Source organism: Myotis daubentonii, chromosome 3, assembly GCF_963259705.1.
Source record: "Myotis daubentonii chromosome 3, mMyoDau2.1, whole genome shotgun sequence".
NCBI classification, from domain to species: domain Eukaryota; kingdom Metazoa; phylum Chordata; class Mammalia; order Chiroptera; family Vespertilionidae; genus Myotis; species Myotis daubentonii.
The window spans coordinates 157,264,430-157,289,259 of record NC_081842.1 but is presented as its reverse complement, the minus strand read 5'-3'; the positions used below and the strand labels follow the sequence as shown (position 1 = coordinate 157,289,259).

General features: G+C 38.3%; 1 protein-coding gene across 6 annotated transcripts in view; it reads right to left on the bottom strand.

Annotated features, from left to right (window-relative positions):
- TTLL7 (tubulin tyrosine ligase like 7) overlaps window positions 1-24,830 on the bottom strand; it is a 141,203-nt gene that overhangs the window by 77,742 nt on the left and 38,631 nt on the right. For 5 of the 6 annotated variants that reach the window (XR_009451954.1, XM_059689058.1, XM_059689057.1 and 2 more), the window contains exons 2-8: window positions 15,629-15,827; window positions 15,299-15,430; window positions 12,640-12,761; window positions 11,755-11,822; window positions 8,644-8,802; window positions 3,485-3,701; window positions 253-417 (exon numbers count right to left, since the gene is read on the bottom strand). Coding sequence is in view for 5 of the 6 variants with exons in the window: in XM_059689058.1 (XP_059545041.1) it covers window positions 253-417; window positions 3,485-3,701; window positions 8,644-8,802; window positions 11,755-11,822; window positions 12,640-12,761; window positions 15,299-15,430; window positions 15,629-15,653 (888 nt within the window). In the remaining variant the exon portion in view is untranslated. Of the gene's footprint in view, window positions 1-252; window positions 418-3,484; window positions 3,702-8,643; window positions 8,803-11,754; window positions 11,823-12,639; window positions 12,762-15,298; window positions 15,431-15,628; window positions 15,828-24,830 lie in introns of those variants that run through there. The other variant, XM_059689059.1, reaches the window with a different exon arrangement.

Here is a 24,830-nt window from a genome sequence, read left to right as displayed (position 1 = left end):
CCACTTAACAGTACTCTCATACCTCTCCACGCTTTTACTTTTGTTTTCACCTCCACCTAGAATTCCCTCTCCCATCCCTAGCAGTGAAAATACTACTCATGTATCAAGGTCCATCCCAAATTCTACTTCCTTCATGAAAACATGCCTTATCTGCCCAATCTAATGTAATCTGCTCTTTATTTAAAATGCTTGGTGATCCTTTAATTTAATCTGAGGAAAGACAGTCATAATTGTGGAATAGTATACTCTTACTGAAATGTCACTCCAAAACTTGGCAACATCATGTTGATTTGCTTGCAGGAATTCCGTAAACCATTTGATGGAGCGTTTGCTGCCCTTGTTTTCCGTCTCGTCCCTTTCAAAACGCTCATTGTGCTTGTTCACAGAGTAGTTTGTCAGGTGCATGTATAACTGGGTCTGTAACAAGTAAGAACCAAAGGTATCACCTGTGAGACTCTAGAACCGTGAGATTTCACAGAAAAGAAAAGCATCCAAAGATGAAAGATGATTTTAAAGTTTAAAATATACAGATTGAAAATTTCACAATTACTTTGAAAATTTCCAAATTAAATGGAATGGCACGTTTCCCTTAACATGACTGTAGTAATCTATATCTGCCACAGAGAGCATTAAAATAATAAGAATCTATAGAGTAATTAAATGAAAATGTAAAATTGTATATTGCTAAGTAAGAAAAATGCTCTTTTGTTCATTTTTTTGTTCGCTTTTTTGGTCACTTACAGTTTTGCTTTTTGTTTGTGTGTGTGTGGGTTTTTTTTAATTTTATTGATTTTTTACAGAGAGGAAGGGAGAGGGATAGAGAGCCAGAAACATCGATGAATGACAAACATTGACCAGCCGCCTTCTGCACACCTCCCACTGGGGATGTGCCCACAATCAAGGTACATGTCCCTGACCAGAATCAAACCCGGGACCCTTCAGTCCACAGGATGACGCTCTATGCACTGAGCCAAACCGGTTAGGGCAGTCACTTACAGTTTTTACTCAAATTTGTGTTTAGGAAAGGAATTTTCTGAGAGAACATTCTAAGTCTTTGCAAAGAAACATTAAAAAATGAAAGCTCAAGTAAGTAGCATAAACCAAAAGACAGGACTAGCAAACACAGCCTCTGCCCCATTCTTATGCAGAGGCCACTGTAACTCGTTAACAAGATTGATGCAGTGATGGCGAACCTTTTGAGCTCGGTGTGTCAACATTTTGAAAAACCCTAACTTAATTCTGGTGCCGTGTCACATATAGATATTTTTTGATATTTGCAACTATAGTAAAACAAAGACATATTTTTGATATTTATTTTATATATTTAAATGCCATTTAACAAAGAAAAATCAACCAAAAAAATGAGTTCACATGTCATAGGTTCACATCACTGAATAGAGTCACTCAGCAGACAACGCTGTTCCCCATGCAGTGCTGTAGTGTCTGAATGATCAACAGCACATTTATGATGCTCCATATTAGAGCTGTTTTGTCTTTGCCTCTTTATATCCTTATGTTTGCTGAGTGTTTTTCTCAAATAAACTTGAAAAAGATTGGCTCCTTACCAATCTCCCATGAACATTCATCAAGTCTATAAATCCTACTCTCATGATCCATCTGCTAGAGGTGACTTCAGGTAGCATTGTTGCATCACAATGAATATATGCTTCATGAACATGATTAGTATTTTGGCTTGTTAATAACTAAGTATATTCATGTCACATTCTTTTCACTGCCATTACTTAGGTCTACAGTCTTAAAATCTTTAAAGCAAATATGCAGAACTCCTCATTTGAATTATATGTGCTCACCACTAATTAAGAATTTATTTTTTCATTTATTAAACAATATTGAAGGAGCCCCTACTACCAGTCTCTTATTCTTCCTCTGCCAGGTTTAGAAAATTTTTTAATTCATTGAATATAGTAACATTTATGATCAGCCCTTATTATTGAATTTTGAAAATATAACCATTCCTTTTTATTATTTTTTTTTTGAGAGAGAGAAGGAGAGGGAGAGATAAAGGGAGTGGGGAGAGAGAGAGAGAGATCGATTTGTTGTTCCACTTATTTATGCATTCATTGGTTGATTCTTATATGTGCCCTGACCAGGGATCGAACTCTAGCTAGGGCAGAAACATGACCATTCTTAATAGAGTTAATTATGTGCATAATATTGGAAGAAAACAATAACCAGGCCTTTGTCAAAAGGGGAAACAATTCTAAAAAATGGTTAGAAGTTAACTAAACTTTTACTCTTAGTTAATAATAAATCAATACATACAAAAAATAAATTAAAGTTTGTTTTATATAAACTATAAGTTATAGTTTATTACTTTATGAAAAAATATGATAATAAATTATGGTTTAATAGACTTAAAAATCACAATGAAACAGACCATTTATGTCTCTTCTTCACATTTGGTCAATGTAAATTTACAATGTTCTCTTTTAGTCCAACGAAAATACATAACTCTATTTTCTGATATCTTTTGCTTTCCCTATTTCATATACTTTCTCCCACATTCTATATGTTTAAACCGAACCTCTTATACAAAAGTATAAACACTGTTCAAGTACAGCCTCCTCCTTGAGGAGCTGAATACAAACTAGCCATTTTGTACTCAACTACATAAACATTCTATCTATACTTCCTAGTGGCATCTTATTTTTTCCATTTATAGTTATAGGAAAATCATTTCTATCCAGGGCTACTGCATACACACATGTGCTTAGAAATCCATCCTTGTGTCCGCAGCACCCAGAGGGGATGACTTTTCCTGATTAGCCTTCCTGGAGCGGACACCTTTTTATATTCCATTTTTCCCAAAGCTGTTTACAGGTTGGAAGTAGTCCTGTTTGTACATGCAATCATTCTAGACCAGCAATTTCAACCATTCTCATCTCATGGCACGTATAAACTAATTACTAAGATTCTGCAGCACAACAAAAATATCGTTTCTTGCCAATCTGACAAAAAAATAAGTATAATTTTGATTCATTCACAACTGGACAAGCTATTGTTGTGCTGCCTGCTGTCATTTTTTCATCTGATAATCTAAGGGCAAAAAGGACAGTGCCCCTGACCAGTCAGTCAGGTATTGAATGTTTTAAAAATTTTTGCGGCACATCAGTTGAAAATGGTTGTTCTAGATCAGTGGTGGGGAACGTCCAGCCCGCGGGCCGTATAGGGCTCGTGAAATCATTTGGTCTGGCCCTGCCAAGGCATTAGGGGTGAGTTAATTAAATGCTTGACTAAATATAGCAAGCTACTTTTCAAGTTGATGATTTTGTATGTCCCATGAATGATGTTATAAATATCCAAATGGCCCTTGGCAGTAAAAAGGTTCCCCACCCCTGTTCTAGACTCTAAGAACCTGAGAGGAGGAGCTTTCATTCATATAACCTTTAGACACAATGGGTTCTTTAAAAAGTACATGTTGAATCTATGAATCAAATCATAGATTCTGTTTGGTATCACTTACCAAATTGGACTCATTAGGTGGAATGTACTTCTCTGTTCCCATTCGCACAAGTCCATCGTGGTAGAGAAATATTTTTAGTGGATCACATGATGTTACCAGAATGTAAATTCGTAAATCAAACTTGTAGCCTTCCATTAGGAAAGGCTTGTCGATGTATTCTTGAACAATCAAATGATCCTGGGATGGAAGTTTGTCACCATTTCTTATCAAAGAAATCCTAAGTTTAGAAAAAGAATCAAAAGAACGATTTTATATGGAGTCAAGATGTTTGCAAAGTTATAGCTAATACTCAAGAAGAATACAGAGGAATGGATAACTCCAAAGTCTGTGCCTTCACAAAAGCAGTGAATTGCAAAACAATAAAAATAAGAAAGTTGTCAGAATCAACTTTTCTGGAATTCTGGAAACTAACCAAAAGCTTGTAACAACCAGGGATCATTTAATCAAAAAATAAGTATAAATAAAATTTAAAAAAAAATCACCACAGCTGAATCTATGTAAAACAGCTTTGGGGCAGTTTAACTTACTCTGGTACCAACTCTCTACCCTCAGCTCACCAGTGGGCTTGAACAGCAGCCCATGTTTCCAGTACTGATAGTGATTCTAGAGGGAGCAGAATAGAGCACATTCTGTTGGTGGCCTTGTTTTTCTAACCTGTGTAGTGGCTCCCTGGAGGACCTCAAAGGGGGTGCTTTTATCTTGCCTAAGTGGAAACTCTCCCCAGGCTGAGGCAGCTACTTAGTAGGCAATTATGGAGAAGATTTAAAGACATATGTACTAGTCCCTGCTGCCTAACCATTGGAGGAAACAACAGACCTACTAAAGAGATTGGGGGGAAAGACTGAGGAATGAGAATCTTTGAGGAATAGGTTTTGAAAAGCTCTGACATATTTCTAGGACTCCAGAAGGCCATGTCCATGCCCAAAGGCAGGTGCCTGCTCAGGATCCTAAGATCCTAAGCTCTTAGCTCTGGCTAACCCGGGGGCTCTATACAAGTAAGAAGTAAGGCTGAGCAGAGATATAATTGCCTAGTTGGACACAGAAGGCTTGCTCAAACTTAAACACACACACAATCCGTCTGCAAAGACTGGGCAAAATTTTTTGGAGGGGAGGTTTCCAAATGTTTAAGAAAATCTCTATCCAATTAGTAGCTGACCACTGACCTAACACAAGAAGAATTAGAGTAGCCACACACAACAAAGAATACAAACTTTACAAAATTATTTCAGAAACCCACTGTGCAAATAAGCAGCAACTACAACAAGCATGAACAATAACAACAACAAACCTACTGCCAGTTGGTAATTTTGAGTTATCTCAAAGAGATAGAGAAGCTGAATTTCTGCATTTCTACATTATAGTATTAAAAATGTCAATTTTTTTAAAGATATATTTTTATTGATTTCAGAGAGGAGTGGATGGAGAGAGAGATAGAAACATCAATGATGAGAGAGAATCATCAATCAGCTGCCTCCTGCACACCCCCTACTGGGTATGTGCCCGCAATCAAGGTACATGCCCTTGACTGGAATCGAACCTGGGACCATTGAGTCCGCAAGCCAACCTTCTATCCACTGAGCCAAACCTATTAAGGCGAAAAAAAATGTCAAATTTTTAACAAAAAGATTATAAGTCATGAAAAGGAAAAAAGTAAGTATTACACATACACAGGAATATTATCAATTAACATAAAGTCTCTGAGGAAACCCAGACATTGAGCTTACTGAACAATCAACTATTGAAATCAACTATTTTAAATTTATTCAAAGAGTTAAAGGATATCATGAAAATGCTATCACACCAACTTGAGAATATCAATAGAGATAGAAATTATTTTTAAAGGGTAAGAGAGAGAACTCAGAAATTCTGAAGTTGAAAAGTACAATAAAACAATTAAAAAAATCATTAGAGGTGCTAAACAGAATACTTAAGAATGCAAAAAAAAAAAGCAAAACTTGAAGATGATTGGTTAAGATTAACTCGTCTAAGGAACAAAAAGAAAAAAAAATGAAGAAAAATCAGAGCTTAAAAGTTCACCATCAAGAATATTAGCATACATGTTCTGGGAGTCTCAAATAAAGAGGAGAGAGAAAGAGGGGTAAGAATAATATTTGGAGAATTAATAGCTGAAGATATCTTAATTCCAAGAAGATCAATGAACTCCAAGTAGGACAAACTCAAAGAGATCCACACTGAGACACATAATCAAACTGTCAAAAGCCAAGGCAAAGAGCCTTGAAAGTAGCAAGGTTAAAGCTACTCGTCATGTCCAAGGACTCCTCAATAACATAAAAAGCTTATTTCTTATCAGAAACATTGGAGGCCAAAATACAGTGAAATGACATATTCAAAGACCTGACAGAAAAGGAAAAAAAGAACTTTTAACCAAGAATTCTATAGCTGGCAAAACTATTGAAAATTAAAGAAGAAATTAAGGCACTCCCAGATAAACAGAAGCTGCAGGAGTTTTTTGCTAGTACACCTGGCCTACAAGAAATGCTAAAGCAAATCCTTCAGGCAAAACAAAAGGACACTAGACAGTAACTCAAATACACACAAAGAAATAAAGATCGCTACTTAAGGTGATTCATGGTAAATATAAAAGTCACTATTAGTATAGTTTAAGTTTGTGACTCCTCATTTTTCCTATATTATTTAAAACAATTGCATAAAACAATAATTATAAATCTATGTTATTGGATACACAGTGAACAGGATGTATTTTGTGACAATAAAAGGGAGCAGAGCTATATAAGATCAGGGGTTTTTGTGTTTTGTTGTTGTTGTTTTTTACTATTGAAAGAAAATGATATTAATCCAAACAAGACTGTTATAAATTGAGATGTTAATTGTAATCCCAAAGTAACCATTAAAAAATTAAAAGTATAGTTAAATAAATGACAAGGAAATTAAATTGGTACACTAGAAAATTATTTAATATGTAAGAGGGAAGAAATGGAGGAATTAAGGAATGAAAACTATATATGACATAGAAAACAAATAGAAAAATGGTAGAAGTAAATCTTCCCTTATCAATAATGATTTAAGTACAAATAGATTAACTCTCTTATTTAAAAAAAAGATTTGGCAGAATGAATTAAAAAAAAAAACATGGTCCAACTATATTTTGTCTACAAGAGATTCATTTTAGATTCAAAGTCTCAAATAGGTTGAAAGTAAATAAATGGAAAAGGTATTTCATTTCATGCAAACAATAACCAAAATAGACTTTCAGATAAAGTTATTACAAAAGACAAATAAAAGAGTACATAGTGATTTTTTTAAAAGGCAATGCATCAAGAAGACATAATAATTATAAACATATGCACCTACCAGCAGAGCTCCAAAATATATGAAGCAAAAACTGATAGAACTCAAAGAAGATATAGATAGTTCAACAACAACTGGAGTCTTCAATACCCCACTATCAGCAATGGAGAAGACAATCAAACAATAGATCAGCAAGGAAATGGGTATCCTCCACAGATGGCAGAGGTGTCCTTTACCTACTCACTGCATTACAGCGTGCTTTTTCAGCTATTTTTTTATACTGTTGTCAAATCTGATTAATATCTCTGTATAATGTTTTACCATTAAGTGTGTGTGTGTATGTATGTGTGTATGTGTATATATATATATTTTAACATTATTTTTAACATTAAAATTGAGAAAAAATGTGAACTTCAATTATGCCCCCAAATTTTTTTCTTTGAGACTAATATAGAGCACCAACTTTACATTAAACAATTAACATAAAATTCCCACTAATATTACATGTTTATTTTTTGAACTAGTAAACCACAGTTAAAAATAATGTCTGATTAGATTGTGATTGAAAATTAAAGGGAAATGTGTTGAATAGCTACAATTCCAAAAAACCTTTATTACCCAAAGCATTAAAGCATTTAAAACAAAAGATTAAAATGACTCATGAGTTTTTATTAAAAGCAGACTCAGTTACATTTTTTAAAAGTACATTGCAGAAAACTGACATAAGAAATCAAAAGGAAAGAAATATAAGTTACATAATCTATTCTCAGCTAGCATGTCTACTTCTTGGTATTTTAGCTTAATGTGTTCTACTTATTTTCAATCCAATCACCATGGGTACAGAGATAAAAATGAGCAAAACAGAGACAGACTCATAGCTGGAGAGCAGGCTGACAGCTGGGAAGGGGGTTTTGGAAGGCTGAAAGGGTGGAGGGACTGAACATAAAAGAGAAAAAACTCATGGACATGGATAACAGTGTGGTGATTGCAGGGGAGAGGCAAGTTGGGAAAGATGGAGAAAGGTATAGGGGGGATAAATGGTGATAGACAGAGACTTGGCCTGAAGTGGTGAACACACAATACAGTGTACAGATAATGAGTTGTCGAATTTTGCACCTGAGACCTGTATAATTTTGTTAATCAGTGTCACCCCAATAAATTTAATAAAAGGAAAAAATGTATTTGTAAAGCAAAGAAGACACATGTAAAAGTAACTCCCTTTCCATTTCTTTCTCCAAGTCAATTTAGCTCTGTGGTATCCAAGATTACTCTAAAATTATTACAAATGCAAATTTTGTTTAAAAAATAGAAAACATCTTTTTTCTCTGTTTGGTTGTCTCCTATTAAAGTCTTCCAATCTGTTTATTTGATTTTTAAATTAAATTACTGAAGCCTGTGGGACAGAATGAAAGGACTCATTAAATATTTAGTTCCCAAAACAGCAATGGTTAGAATCCTATTTTATCATATTTTTCGTATTAGTACTCAACCATGAGTGAATACTCACATTTATTCCCCCACCCTCCAACTATACACACACACACACACACACACACACACACACACACACACATACACTAGAGGTCCAGTGCACAAATTCGTGCACAGATGGGGTCTGGCCAGCTCGGGGGAGAGGCCTGGGAGGTTGGCTGGCTGGCCCTGTCCCTGCTTAGGTGAGGGGGGGGGGGAAATCGGGGGCAGGGGCCGCAGGAGGTTGGCCGGCCACAGTGCGCATCATAACAACTGGTCTTTCTGGTCATTCCAGTCACTTGGCTTTTAGATAGATGATGATAGATAGATGATAGATAGATAGATAGATAGATAGATAGATAGATAGATAGATAGATAGATAGATAGATAAATATAATTTACAGGTGAAAAATACCTACCCATGACCCATTGCACCATTAGCTGGTTTTACTATAAAAGTTTTCTGCTTCCTTTTTTTCTTCAATTCTTTCATGTAGTTCTGGAATTGAGTATATTCAGCAGGGAAGATCCATGTTCGAGGAATAAAGGTATAATCCAGAGGCCGGGACTTGATCATTCTGTTAGTTAGAGATAGTATAAGAAGTAATTTCTATTCAAACTTTTCTAAATTTTCTTCCTGTGATCCTGACATTTACTACAAGGATTTAAATCCCTCTATTCATTTATTGATTCATTCAGCAGATGTCTATTAAGCATCTACTATGTGCTAGGCACTATTCTAGACACTGGTGATACATCAGTAAAAACAAATAGACACACTTCTCTGTCCTATGTATTAATTTACTTATTAGTAAATCAATCATATATTTGAATACATACTATGTGCCAGGCACTGGGGATATAAGTTAATATGGTTTCTTTCCTAAGAAATTTACATATAGGATATTAATTAAATACAATGTAATAGAGGTAATAAAGGCATATAAAGCAATATAACATGGAAAAAGTCACTATTCCTCAGGAATGGGTATTGGCAGTAGGAAATGGCTCATGGCCAGGTGCCACTTATATTGCTTTTTTAAAGATGATTTTGAGTCCTCTGGGTCGCCTATAGGGAGCAGTTTTGATTGCCTTTTAGTCTGGTGTTTTTGGGGGATTAATTCCTTTTCTGAGAAAACTATGTGAAGCCGTTAGTCAGTAGAGGTTTTTTTTATATGAACTGTATGTGCTTATACATGTGGTTTTATGGCTACAATGTATGTCCTAGTATTTTTTATTTGCTACAAATCATTGGCTGCCTATTTGATACATAACTTAAAGATAATACTCAGTATCAAATGTTTACTTCTTTGTCATTTTTAATCCTCACCTAAGGATATTCTTTCCATTGATTTTTTAGAGAGAGTGGAAGAGGGGAAGAGTAGGAGGGATGAAGGGAGGTAGAGATAGAGAAACATTGATGTGAAAGCAACACATTGACTGGTTGCCTCCTGCATGCACCCCAACAGGGCCATGGATCGAACTTGCAACCCAGGTACATGCCCTTGACTGGGAATCAAACCCACAACTCTTCCGTGCATAAGCTGATGCTCTAACCACTGTGAAACACCGTACAGGGCTAAAGGTTTACTTTTGATGAATCCCAGATGTTAACCGTTTTTTATATATTGATTCCCAATAAAAATAAATTAAGAGAAATATTTTAAAATATTATATATTAAAGAAAATCTGATTGTTTCAAAAATGTCTTTTTAATAAATGTATGCAAGTCTTTTAATAGGTGAGCAAATAATGTAGCAGATATTGTCCCCAAATAAAATTAGTAGAAACTAAAATGAAACCATACGAACAGTATATAGTATGCAAAGAGGTAGGACCTAAATACAACTGGAGGTTCATACAGTTACCATATTTCAAGTGTTCTTTCAAGAGAACCCTGTAAGAAAGTTATGTTTTTATTATGAAAGAGGATATAATTACCAACTCCATGTGTCAAGCCCAGAATAAGCCAACAAGCTAAATAATCTCAGTACAATATCTATTGATTTCAGATAGAGGAAAGGAGAGGGAGAGAGAGATAGAAACATCAATGATGAGAGAGAATCATTGATCGGCTGCCTCCTGCACACACACACCCCTCCCACTGAAGGTCGAGCTCACAATCTGGGCATGTGCCCTTACTGGGAATCGAACCATGACCTTATGGTTCATGAGTCGATGCTCAACCACTGAGCAACAGCAGCCAGGCTATTCGTTATATTTTTAATAATGATATAAAAATCAGATCAAGTTAAAGCTTTAATTAGAACAATATAGTTTTAAATTAACCATGTAGTATTCATGAATAACATTCTTTCACATATAAACTTGGAAAAAATTAAAGCACACAAATATTCAAGATAAACATTTAATTCCTATACACTTTTCAATATCCATCTCAATTTCACTCCTCCAGAAAGTCTTCCCTACCCGCTCAAAAATAATCTCTCCCACTATCTTGGTCGCCACCAGCCTTTGACTCTAAGTCTAACCTCTAACGCGGCACCGTAAAACTGTACTGTACGTGTCGGTCTTCCTCCCTTACTAAAATGTGAGCTCTAGGGAAGGACTAGGCCTTATTTATCTTGTTTACCTCACAGTTAACAGTCTCTAGGGGAAGAAATAAACATTCAAAAATATCTGTTGAGTGGATGGATGTATAAACTATCACTTGGATACATACAGATATTTCATTAATTGTACACACAATTTTACTAACCTTTCTCTGTGAAAGAGATCTCTTAAAAATTTTCTCAATTTATCACTCAAGTTTCTTAAACTAAAATAATCTAATCAGTAGAGATATAAACTGCATAAAAATTCTACAATTCATTCAGAAGTTGAGTACCTGTGAACTGTTTTCCCCATGAAAGCAGATTGTTCCTCTAAACAGTGGCCTCAGAAATAAATGTATGTGCAAGTATATCCCTGGGTGGGCATGTACGGTGTGGGGCAAAAGTAGGTTTACAATTGAGGTTTATAATTGTTCATATGGAAAAATACAATAAATAACAATGAAAGAATGAGCGGTGTTTCAAAAACTCACAACTGTAAACTTATGTTTGCCCCACCCTGTGTATATGTGGTCTACATGTATGTGCGTGCACACATGCACCTACTACAGTGCCTGGCACATATCAGATGCTCAGTAACCAGTATGTGAATACACAGATGCACACACACCATAATACAACATATTAGACCCTGCAAGGTTTAACTGAAAATAAATAAGAACATATTGAATAAACAGTTAAAAGAACCCTGAGATTCTAGAACCCAAGATTCTGCTCTAGCTCTGCTACCAACTATGTGTTGACTTTGTGCAAGATATTTCTCTGGCCCTCAGTTACCTCCTTGGCAAAGTGCAGGAATGGAACCAGAGAACTTTTCAGACCCTCCTAGATCTAAAATTCTCTCTCTTCCATCAAAGTATCGTTTTAAATCAATGTACCTTTGTAAAAGATAGCACTCTAATATTCAAAATGTAAATTTGTAACAGGTTTATTCTATGATAAGAAAATGAAGATTACTTGGTCATATTTCTTGCTAAGAAATCTTTCCTACAGATCTCCCCCATTCCTGGAAAATGGTTGATCCTCTGGAAAATAAAAAGGTAAATATTAATATCCTCATTGACTTAATGAATATAGTCATTTATACTATAATACAGTTACCACCATCTTTTAAGTTTTCATGTTTTAATAAACTGACAATTATTAAAGTAAAATATTTAAGTTAAATGACCTATAATGAATTAAAGAATCTATAGTAATTGATTATATAGAGAATAAAAATTGCACAATTTTAAAGAAATCAAAAAAGGGTGTTTATAATGACATTAAAGTTACAATTTTTGGTGTTGAATAACTGGTAATTAATTATCTAAATTATCTTTTACATTCTAAATTTACTATAGTCATACAGATAAGCATTGTAGAAAAACTAGTGAAAATGGACTTATTCTTTTTCCTGCAGTAAATTCTGTGTTACCCTCTATACTAATGGAAGAAGAACTGTATAAATGTGAACTGGATAAAATTCCATGCATTTGACTTTTTTAATATGTTTGTATCACATCCTGAAAATAAAAGAATGAAGCCAGATGTCTAACGGACATGGAACTGCCATGTCATGATCTCGCTAGGCCACCCATTCCACATGACTCATCTTTAAGCATAATACAAAGCACCAGTTTAGTAAAGGTTTTCTTCTATCAATTCTTACTTAAAGATGCAAAGAGGTTAAAAGTTACGTCTGAAAGGATGCAGACTTCATGCAAAGTCAGTACTGCACAGCCACACAACAGGCTATTCAGGTGAGATTGTCAACATAGCAAGAACCCTATCTAAAGAAAGCTATGAGGGAATGTATGTAACTTTCCTAATGGCCACTGTAGGCCATGACTAACTCCCCACCTGGTAGTTTTGCAGCTCTGCAATCTTCTCCTGCTGAACGGCGGCGTCACACCATATCAGGTTACTCGTTTCATCCTCGTCTGAAGTTTTCATAAATCCCATTTCATCTATGACTAAACGAACTGCAAGTAAAAGGTTAAGTTAAACCAAAATTAAAATACTTCTTAAACATATCCAATGGGGAAACATATTTTGATATGTATAAATTTTAGCTCAAAGTGCTTTGTTGGCAAAATCTCCATTAGTTATAGCATAAACCTTGTTTTGAGTTATAACAATTTCTCTAGGGCCAAATTATTCTCAGCAGTAACTGAGAACTGTTTTTAGGTTGCACCCAAAATCCTCAGAGATTTAACAGGGACACAGCACTGCTAAAGAGCTCAGTGATTATTCACAGCACAAGGAGAACATATGCACAGCTGAGACAACACCTCTATCAGCAAAATGTACTTTCCTGGCTTTTTCATGACCTTGGGCTGGGTACAAAAGGGAAAAGGGAAAAATAGCCCCTGGTCATTAGATCATTAGACCTACTTTCCACCTCCCCTAGTTCCCATTATTTTTAGCAATTAAAACCAAGTCAGCATGTTGACTCAGGATGCAAAATAAAAAAGCAGAATTCACTGCACAGATTCCGAAACTGGCTCTCTCCTATCTGCAAACCCTCTAATCTTACCGAAAAAGAGATTCGTGCTCAGAGGAAACCTTGTTTGTTAGTACAAACTAGTTATGGACTCTTCTCTAATTTAGATATTATAATTAACATATTGACATTTTTCTTCCAATAAATTTCAAGTTTCTTCTTGCCTACAATACAGGTAAGCAAAATACCTATTTGTAAAAGTTTTACTTTTACTGGTATCCAATATGAGGAGAAATGGTACAAAGCAATCAACTGTCTGAATTTATTTGGCTCAAGTATGATACTGGTGAGCAAACACTTGTTGGTCTCAAATCCTGGGGACACTTGTTTGTTTCGCAGCTGAGGAAAAAGAAAGAACTGTTTATGCAACAGTGCCCAGTACACAGGCATAAAAGAGGACAGTGACTGGCGGTGGATGAGGTCGGGGAGGGGATTGTGAGCTGAAGATGCTGTTTGACATGAGATGCTGGGGAAACTCAGGCTGTCTGAAGGCCAGGTGACAATGTAAGTCAGGGAAAGGGCTGTTCCTCTCTCATCTGCCACAGACCACCAGGCAGCTGGCGTCCTGGGGGCTCAGGAGCTGCTGTGGCCCCTAGAGGTCATAAGGAGGGCCAGGGCAATAGCAACATAGCGTAGGAGACCCCTTTAACTGGCTCACAGGCAGAAGACAATGAGGTCAGACCAGCAGCTCAGGAGCAGACCTGTTCCTGAGTACATGAGACGCATCGTGTGCGCCTCTCAGAAATGACTGGGAAGACCTTGATGAGAGAACGGAACCAGAATCAGTATGGAGAACACTAACACAACATCAGCCCTCTGAACACTTCCTAGGAAAGTGAGAGGGAACTTCATTTAAACACTCTCCTTTAAATCAAGGTTCCTTATGAACCCCATGAGGACCTTCAAAGTGAGAGGATGAGTTAACACCACCCAGCTATCACTTTTTAAAAATATACTTTTATTGATTTCAGAGAGGAAGGGAGAGGGAGAGAGAGAGAGAAACATCGATGAGAGAGAATCATCAATCAGCTGCCTCCTACACGCCCCACACCGGGGATCGAGCCCACAACCCAGGCATGTGCCCTGACCCCGAAATCCAACCGCCAAGTCCTGCTCCATAGGTCAACGCTCAACCACTGAGCCACGCCAGAGGGACCATCAATCACTTTTACAATGGCCACCTTACTCTCATTTTTTCTTTCTGAAAAATCGCTGCAGATAAGCCCTGAACCTGTCACATCTCATCCTCTCACACCAACATGCTCAGCGTGGTTCTCTTTGAGGACCACCTGTTGGAATAGAGTGTTGGGGGACTTCAATCCCACTGAAATATTTCACTGAATGTTGCTGAGCTTTGATGAATTAATGTAAATGAAAACGAGATTCTCAAATATTAATAAAGGCTAAAAAAAATTTAATATCCTTGAGGTTCATATGATTTTCCTCAACTCTTTTAATGCGAAATAACTAAGAAAAGAGGAATATTATTTGAGTGCTTGTTATTCATAATGAGTTTTGCAGTGCGGGGCAAAAGTATCTTAATTTCAAGCAATTAATTCTTACCTGCTCTCTACACTGCAGATACTTTTTAGACAGAAATACTGGAATTTCATTAATAAAAAGCAACAGTATCTTCAAAAGATTTATTTAAAAATGAGAGAAATGTTTTTACTCTATTCTTTCTCAGGTTCTCATTGTTTAATAAAAATCTCAAATTTTAAACTGTTCAATTTCTATTTAACATTTTAATCTGTTTAATGTTCTTATTTTATGCTTGATTTTAAGATTGAGTTTAATCAAAATCATTCTAAATAATAACTAAAGTTTTTCATTTACACTGATGCTCTATTAGATTATCAACATGATAAATATCTCATTAAAAAATAAAATTTTATAAAAGGCATTTAAAAATCCATTACATAAAAAAGAGTATCTCTCTGAATTTCTACATTTTTTTCAACATCAAATTAGACTTTCCAACAGGTATGACAATCTCATGATTTTGAGAAGACCTACCAATTTCAAACTTTGTCCCAGCAACATTGGCTGTAATTGTTCCCTTCTTTTTCTTCTTTCTGACTCTCCTTTTCAGTGTGCTTTGAAAAGGCAGCTCTGTATTCAGATCCAAGGCAGAAGGCCCCTGAATAACTTTAAGAGAAACGTAAACCAACCAAATATCATTGAAATAATAAAAATTCCATACCAGAGAACTCAAATGCCCTCCCGAAAAATGTAAAATTTTAAGTTCTGGTTCTTTAAGAATCCCCAATTTTTAATTGTTATGAATAGCCAGCAGTGATGATCTATAATCTGTATTCTGTGATGTGATGAAATCAGTGAGCTTACCTCTTTCTTGAGGCAGAGATGGCATTATTGCCGCGCCAACTAGCAAGCAGTGTGTGCTCTGTACCAAGCTCTCAGGACCTCTGGAAGGCCCGCATTCGTCTAAGTAGGATATGGCTCCAAACCACGGAAAGTGCCTATCATATTATCTTGGTGGAATACTCGGGTTTCAGGGCACTGAAGTTATGGGAAAAGAAGTTACCTGCAGGGATTTTAAAACAAAGCCATTTAGAAAACAACTTTTACGACATTTTGTGTTATCTACCAATACTATTTTTAAAATCCAAGTAAAAGTGAAAGTTAATGTGCTCAATCAACACGTATTTGTTAATTTACTAAACCTTATGTAAAATGCCACGTGATGGTTCCCTGTCCTAAAAAGTGCAGTCTGGAGAAGGAGGTTTTATTTAAGTCACATATCATATTTACATACAATAAATAGCATGCCATACACAGACAACGGCAACAATAACAATATTCACTACCATTTACTGAACACTTACTATCTCAGGCCACTGACACTACTGAATCTTTCAACAGCACTTTGAGGTAGAAGCTTTTATCCCCATCTGTCTTACAGTAAGAAAATTGAGCACAGAAAGGCGAAATCCTTACAAAGAAAGTGAGCAAGTAAAGATTAAAATTAACATCTCTCTGATGTCAAAGCTGGTGGGACCCCATGAAACCTTCAACCTAATGCCATACACTTAACTGCGTTTACAATGAAACAGTGCCAGGCAGCGGTCGCATGCTGACAGAATGCAGAGAAAAGTGATTCCTTTGTAAGCGGTGTGTGATGGGGAAGAGAGCAAGTAGACTATAAAATAGACAACATATGAATTGTGCCTTTAAAAATGAGAGCAATTTTGAAAGGCAGAAAACAAGAGGAGTCATTACTATTATCATCTTATCTGGGCACACAAAGGAATGAAATAACCATTTTTTAATGAAAAAATTCATTTTATTTGGCTACATTTTAACATGACCTATATTAGGTTTCACTTATATTTTCATTGGGTAGATATGCATCTAGGTATTTATGGCCTTACTATATTATACTGCCTAATCTATACTATCCACCTTCCAATTTCTCCTTTCATATTGTAAGAATCATGAGTTCTTGTAAAATGTCTCTAAACATAATGAAAATGTATAAAACCTATCATGATAAACAAAGGTATTAATATCTTTATCAGGAGATTCCATGGTTTATTAAAAATTCAGAAATATTCAGAAATTTTCTTCATAAAATATGATTTATATACATCACCCCAAATAGTCATTATTCATAAGATTCATTATTAAAGAAAATTTAGAACTTAATTTGTTCTCAGGTATCACTTTTACTAGAATAATTCTCTAGAATAATTCAAATTCGAAACTACAGAAAGATTATTTATTACAGACCAACATTGGGCAGGTACTGTATTAAAAATCTAAAACCTTTCATTATAATATACACTCAATAACTTAGGTATTATTTCCCCCAATTTTCCAGATATGGAAACTAAAGCTAAATAAGTTAAATAAATCAAGTAAGAGCTAATAAATAGAAAAACCTAGGATTTGGACACAATTCTGATTATCCTATTCACCAATTCACTAAGTCCCACTGTATTCAGACACCGTACTAATACGGTCGGTCACATAGAAGTAAAAGAAATTTGCAGCCCTATTGCTGTACATACTACAAATATGGTGTGTTCTGGAACTTCACAATACTTCAAACCAAACAATGAAATTACAGTAAATATCCCTTACCTGACCTCAGCTCCAAATTCCAAGCTGGAAGTAGGCTAGATTACTTTTCAGAATAAAAGCTACGAATACTCTAAAGTTCAGATTGATTTACTTCTGGAAGCTCTCTGATACCTCAGGGAGGTAGCTACTTGAGTTTACAAGTCCTTGTCCAACATCTTGTTACTGGAGTAAACAAAGACCTTCTTATGGTAACAGAGTACTTATTACATTGAAAGTAGGTGACAAAGTCAACAAGAGTTTAAGAACAATGTTTGCCTAACTATACTAACAATAAATTAGTATTTGTTACAGGTCCTAAAAACGTATTTGTTCATGTCTGACTTAAATCATGAGCCAAAGGACTTGAATTTGCATAGAGCTCAAAACAAGCACTATTATTCCTTCCCGTCCACACGGGAATTTAAAGGCCTTAAAAGTATTCTACCCATTCATATGCTTTAATTCCATTTATGGTTTGGTGACTAACAATAAAAGTGCTTTGACAAAGTCAAGGACTTCATTCTACCACCCCAATTCTAATCAGTTCACTGTATTCTAAGTAAGAGATTGAGAAGGCAGATTGATCACACCACTCAGATAAGCCACAGCTACCTACTTTCCCCAGTGGAAAGCATGTTTCAGTTACGTCCGAAATCCTTTAAGCCAATGGTTTCTTACGCTTGGCTGCAGAGTTGAATCACATGAGGAGCTTTTAAAAATCCGGTTCCAAGGCCAAACCTCAGATGCAGGTCGAGCCCAGGCATCAGTATTTTCAAAGCTCTCCAAACGATTCCAGTGTGCAGCGAGGTTGACAACCTCTGCATTAAGCACATAATGGCACTGAAGCAAATAATAGTTCATTATAATACACACAAATTAAATTATTTTTAAAAGCTAAAGAAAGCTTTTGTAACTATATTTACAAAAAAAAAAAAATCAAGCCCAGCCAGAGTAGCTCAGTGGTTGAGCATCAAACCATGAACTAAGAGGTCCCTGGTTCCATTACCAGTCAGGGCACATGCCTGAGCTACAGGCTCGATCCCCAGTAGGGGGCATGCAGGAGGCACCCGATCAATGTCTCTCTCTGATTATTGTTTCTATCTCGCTATCCCTCTTCCTTCTTCACTCTCAAAAGAAAAAAATCAATAATAGAAAAAGGTCAAATAAGTTGAAATCGCCTATAAAAATCTGCATGTCTAGTTCAACTAAACAAATTGGGGGGGGGGGGGAAATTGGGTGACCAACAGAGATCAACTTCAAGACTAAGAAACCATTTTAGTTTGCAAATAAAGAAACCACTTCCAAAAGGAATCAATTTTTCAAAATTTCAGGCAAATGGTAACCTTGAATGTAGACCTTCAAGTGCTACCATGCAAAAAATAGATGCGCAAGACTGAAACAACAACAGTAACACCTAAAGAATTCCAATCCTTTTATCCTGGAATTTTACCCTTCTTCCCAGTTCTTCCCACTAAATTTCTACCCATCACTTAAAATCCAGATAATCTGCTTTTTCCATCATGTCTGAAGAAATCCACACCCTGGTGAATGCTGTGTATGGGCTCTCTGTAAATATTTGGGAAATTCTGTGGACATAGATTACTAAAATAATCTCACAAAAAAAGTCAACTGGAAATTGACTAGGTTGAAAATATTTTAAATAATATTAAATAAAAAATGTAATGAAAGCTGTTTTTATGGAGAGGTGGGGGGGGGGGGGGGAGAGAACCAGTATAAACCAGTACCTACCATGTGCTAAGCATTTTCACATAACTGTGTATTAAGTCCACCCAATAGGTGCCCCACTACATTTTATTCCAGTTTTACAGAAAGGAAAATTTAGACTCCGTGTTTAAGTAACTTGCCCAAGTCACACCGAATAGGTAACAATGAAGTGGGTTGTTTCTAAAGCCCACGTTCCTTCCCACTTTTTGTACTACCTTCAAAATTCAGTCTTTACACACAACATATGGAAGATTTCACAAAGAAGTTTATCTGCTTGACTGGAGCTATTTTATAAGATACAGAATGAGAGCGAGGGACTAAAACTGTGGTTTAAATGTGGTCAGATCACAACGTTGCCTCGGATTGAATCTCCGCTTGGAACACCTGGCAGATCTGTATCCCGTTTGTTCCTGTTTCGCCTTCACGAAGGTGCTGCATGCAGCTCCACAAACACTATTGTGTATCAGGCTCTGTTGTCAGTCAACAAAATGGATAAAACATGTCCTTTCTCTGTTAGCATTTGCATTCCGGTGAGAATAGAGGAAAATAATAATAGAAAAACATATTAAATAAATAAAGAAAATGCTAAGTACTGCAGGGATGGAGGAGTGGAAGAACTAGTTAGATCAGGAGTGTGAGAGGAGAGGAAGAGGAAGGTTTTGAATATTGTATACAGATAGGCCTCATGAGGTAATGCCTTGTTATCACAAGTAGGGTTGATTAAAATATTATGTGATTATATACACATGAGCATGTAAAAATATGTGAATGTAAACATGTATGATGAGGAGGGGATAGGGAAACATATTACTTTCTGTGGTACTAAAAAAAGTCTTTAACCCCCCCAACATAGTTATTATTCCTAAATCCTGGTTTTCTATGCACTGTATTTATTTTCTACATTGATTTTTAAGTTACTGTTTTCACACTGACAAAGGGTAGACCAAACATACTCCACATTGTATGTATGTGCTTGTGTTAGTGTGTCAGTTCTCTGCATGGGAAGAGGAGGCAGGAAGATCTCAACCCCTCTCTCCATCTTGTGTCCCAAGACTGACATTAGATTTGCTCACACTCCTAATGACTCTCCTTGGTAAGCTTCTGGCTCCTTGGTTTGGGGAATCTAGCTCACCCCCCCCCCCCAAACACACACTTCCACACTTGCTATCCTATGTATGGCTTTGTCGTTCTCAAAACCCAACAAAAAAAAAAATCTGTATTAGTCAATACAGATCACATATTGCTGCAATAATAAAAACCCTCAAATCTCAGAAGCTTAAAACAACTAAGGTCTATTTCTTGACCATCCTATTTAACAACCAGACAGTAGAAGGGTGCTCCACATAAAACAGTCACACAGGAACCCAAGCTGTCAGAGCAGTCGTCATCCTAACCATGACCAATCACTGTTCCAGAGGTAAGAAAAGTTTTGGAGGACCTCACACAGGCAACTCATGACACTCAAAATTTCTGCTCCTAATTCAATGGCATGAAGTAGTTACAAATGACCCCAGCCAAGAGGAGTTAGAAAGTGCAATTATATAAAAGGACCAATCATATTTTTTAAAAAAAGAAAAGCCAGTAACACTAACAACCACCACAGACTCCAACCTTGATTACTCCCTATTTGAACCTAGCTGTCCACCCCTAGACACTATTTTCTAGTACTCATGTGCTGTACTCTCCGCTGCCTGGAAAAAATAGCTGAGACTCTGTACTGTGTCCTGTCCACCCCTTGGCTTTATACAGTGGACTAGAGGCCTGGTGCATGAAATTCGTGCATGGGTGGGGTCCCTAGGCATGGCTAGCGATCAGGGCTGATCAGGTTACCCACCTCCCCTCGCCGCTCACATGTAGCCACCATGTGGTTCCCCGCCTCCTTATCTCCTCTCCACCTCCCCCCACTCCTTTCCTCACTGCCCGCATCTGCCACCATCCACCCTTGGTTCCTCGTTCCAGCCTAGGGCCCAGTTGCAGGGAGGGACCAGAGGGTTGGCCAGCAGGCAGGGGGCAGCTCCTGAGTTGAGTGTCTGCCCCCTGGTGGTCAGTGTGCATCATAGCAACCAGTTGTTCTAGTTGTTCTGTTGTAACAGTAGCTTAAGCTTTATATCCTATACACATACCCACCCATTCCTCCCTGAAGCAATGGAGATTAAATGTAATAACTTTCACAGTTCAATTTATCTCATCTAGAAGCATCCACAGCTCTTTCCTTTCTCCTTTTTATAACAAAATTAGAGGCCCTGGGGATCAGGTCTAAGCCAGCAGTCCAGGGCTCTTGCAGTCCAGAAGCCCTTGCTCCTTAGCACGGAAGAGGCTGCCGCCACCTCCACTGTGCTTGCCAGCTGTGAGCCCGGCTTCTGGCTGAGCGGTGCTCCCTCTGTGGGAGCAAACTGACTACCAGGGGCAGCTCGTGCATTAAGCATCTGCCCCCTGTTGATCAGTGAGCATCATAGCAACTGGTTGTTCTGATCATTCCACCATAACGGTCAGGAAGGCTTTTATTATCCTATCTATTAAAAGAGAAACATGGTAATTAGCCATACCTCCGCTACCCTTCCCATTGGCTAATCAGGGTGATATGCAAATTAACAGCCAGCCAAGATGGCGGCCGGCAGCCAGGCAACTTGAAGCGAAAATGAGGCTTGCTTGCTTCAGTGAGGGAGAACTCCAATGTTCCCCGCCTGCTGCTGCCGGCCTCTGAGCTTGCAGTTTGAAACATTGTTACAAATATAGAAGCTAAACAAAACCCCAGAAACCTGCTTTCAGCCAGCAGGGATCTCAGAGCTGGAGTTGAAACAGTGTTTCGATTATAGAACCCAAACAAACCAGATACCTGCTTTCAGCAGCAGAGACCTAAGAGCTGGAGCCAAGCCTCAGAGCTAAAGCTGGCCCAGAATGAAAAAAAAAAGACAAAAAAAAGAAAAAAAGGAGTGGTTGGGAGCTTCAGTCACCCGCCAGCCTGAAAACAGCCCTCAGCCCCTCACCCAGACTGGCCAGGCACCCCGGTGGGGACCCCCACCCTGATCCAGGACACCCTTCAGGGCAAACCAGCCGGCCCCCACCCATGCACCAGGCCTCTATCCTATATAGTAAAAGGGTAATATGCCTCCCAGCACCGGGATCAGCAGCAGCGAGGCCTCCCGGCACCGGGATCAGTGTGACAGGGGGCAGCGCCCAAACCCCCTGATCGCCCTGCAGCTCTGTGTGTGACAGGGTGTGGGGCCACAACCTCCCTATCCGTCCTGCTCTGTTCGTGACAGGGGAAGGCACCCAACCCCCCGATCAGCCCTGCTCTGTGCCTGATAGGGGGGAGCTCCCCAACCCCCTGATCACCCTGGGGCTCTGTGTGTGACAGGGTGCGGTGCCCCAACCCCCTGATCGGCCCTGCTCTGTGTGTGACAGGTTGCGGCACCCCAACACCCCCCCCCCACGGGCCCTGCTCTGTGTGTGATGGGGTAGAGCCATAACTTCCTCATCGGCCCTGCCCTGAGTGTGACAGGGTGCGGCGCCCCAACTCCCTGATTCGCCCTGCTGTGTGTGACAGGGAGCGGTGCCCCAACTCCCCTATTGGCTCTACTCTGTGAGTGACAGGGGGGAGCTCCTCAACCCCCTGATCGGTCCTGCTCTGTCTGTGACGGGGGGGAGGTCCCCAAACCCTGATCGACCCTGCTCTGTGCGTGACAGGGTACAACCCCCAACCCCCCTGATGGGCCCTGCTCTATGAGTGACAGGGGGCAGCGCCCCAACCCCCTGATTGGCCTTTCTCTGTGCATGACAGGGAGTGGTGCCGCAACCTCCCCATCGACCCTGCCTTGAGTGTCACAGGGGGTGGTGTCCCAACCCCCCAATCGGCCCTACCCTGAGCGTGACTGAGGGTGGCATTGCAACCTCCCGATTCGCCCTGCTCTGTGCAACACAAGGGGTGTTGCCCCAACTCCCCAATCTGCCCTGCTCTGAGCCCAACCAGGGGCTGCACCTAGGGATTGGTCCTGCCCTCTGCCACCTTGGAACAGGCCTAAGCCAGCAGGTTGTTATCTCCCAAGCGGTCCCAGACTACGAGAGGGCACAGGCCAGGCTGAGGGACCCCTCTTCCCCCCTGGCGGCACAAATTTTTGTGCACCGGGCCTCTAGTATAGATAATAAAATGCTAATATGCAAATCAACTGAACGGGGAACGACCAGTTGCTATGATGCACACTGACCACCAGGGGGCAGACACTCATTGCAGGAGCTGCCCTCTGGTAGTCAGTGCGCTCCCACAAGAGGAACGCCGTTCAGCCAGAAGTCAGGTTCACGGCTGGCAAATGCAGCAGTGATGGTAGGAGCCTCTCCCTGCCTCTGCGGCAGCACTAAGGGCCCCTCAGGGGAATGTCCACTTGCTGGCTTAGGCCTGCTCCCCATGCGGGCCTAAGCCAGCAAGCGGACATCTCCCGAGGGCTCCTGGACTGTGAGAGGGCACAAGCCTGGCTGAGGGATGAATGTCATGCACCGGGTCTCTAGTATACAGATAATTAACTTCTCTGACCTGAGCTGCTATGTATTAAAATAACTATAGTGAGGAAGAGGAATAAGCGAGGAAGAGGAAGAGGAGGGTGGGGTTGATCCAGTCACTTATGAAGACATACTATGTGCCAGGCATTCTTCTAAGTTTTACATATAAAACTCTGATCTTCTCTACCCTAAGAGGTTGTGTTATTATTATCCCCATTGACAGTATTTAAAGAAAAGAGGAATAATGAACAATGATATTAAAATACAAGTTATAAGAGCATTTTAAAATGATAAGTATTCTGCAAATCTGCCTCAAGACAATCTTCAATCCTAAACTGTAATTATCTGGTGAAAGATGTTCCTACTATGACTTCAAAAAAATCATAATAATAAATATAGCAAAAATTATATCCAATTAGGCTTTTACTTTATAGGTAAACTACTCTCCATACACATAATGTGTTATTTACAGAGAGTTATTACAAGTAGCAATCAAAAATCTATTACTTCATGAAAATTAAAATAAGGCAGTTGATATTTTATGTACAATTAATAATAATTCCAAACATGAATACATTTTTTTCCATTTTTGTTCTATAATGCATCATTAATTTCACTACTTGGTACCAAAACCAAATTTGATATATTCTTTTTATTTTCAAAGAAATTATGTTTTTCCTTCCATGAAAGTAAATAAAACATGTGCCACTTTTTAAACATTAAAATCTGAAATGTTCTTGTTTTGAATATTACTAGGATTTGATTTAATGTGAGCCCTATACGAGCAGCTTCTTAAACTTTAATATGCATACTAATCACCTGGGAATATTATTAAATCTCAGATTCTGGTTCATTAGGTCTACATAGACTCTCAGGCCTACATTCCTACCAATTCCCAGGGATTCTGGTCCACAGATCAAACTTTGGTAGTGAAGTTCTAGACCACCACAATGTTTAACATTATGCTGATACAATTTTTTTAATTTAAAGCCCTTCTTTATAACATGTCAAATTATAAAACAATTTTAAAATTTATGTGGGTGATGCAAAATTACACCTTAATATTAAAAGGGCCCATGAGTCAAAAAAAGTAAAATAGGTTAGAAAATGTTGGCCTAAAGCTTTGATGCTCCAAGTATGGTCCCCGGAATAGCAGCATCAGCATCACCTGCAAACTTATTAGAAATGAATATTCTCCGGTCCGATCCCAGATCTTCTGAATTAGAAATCTGGGAGTGAGGCCAGG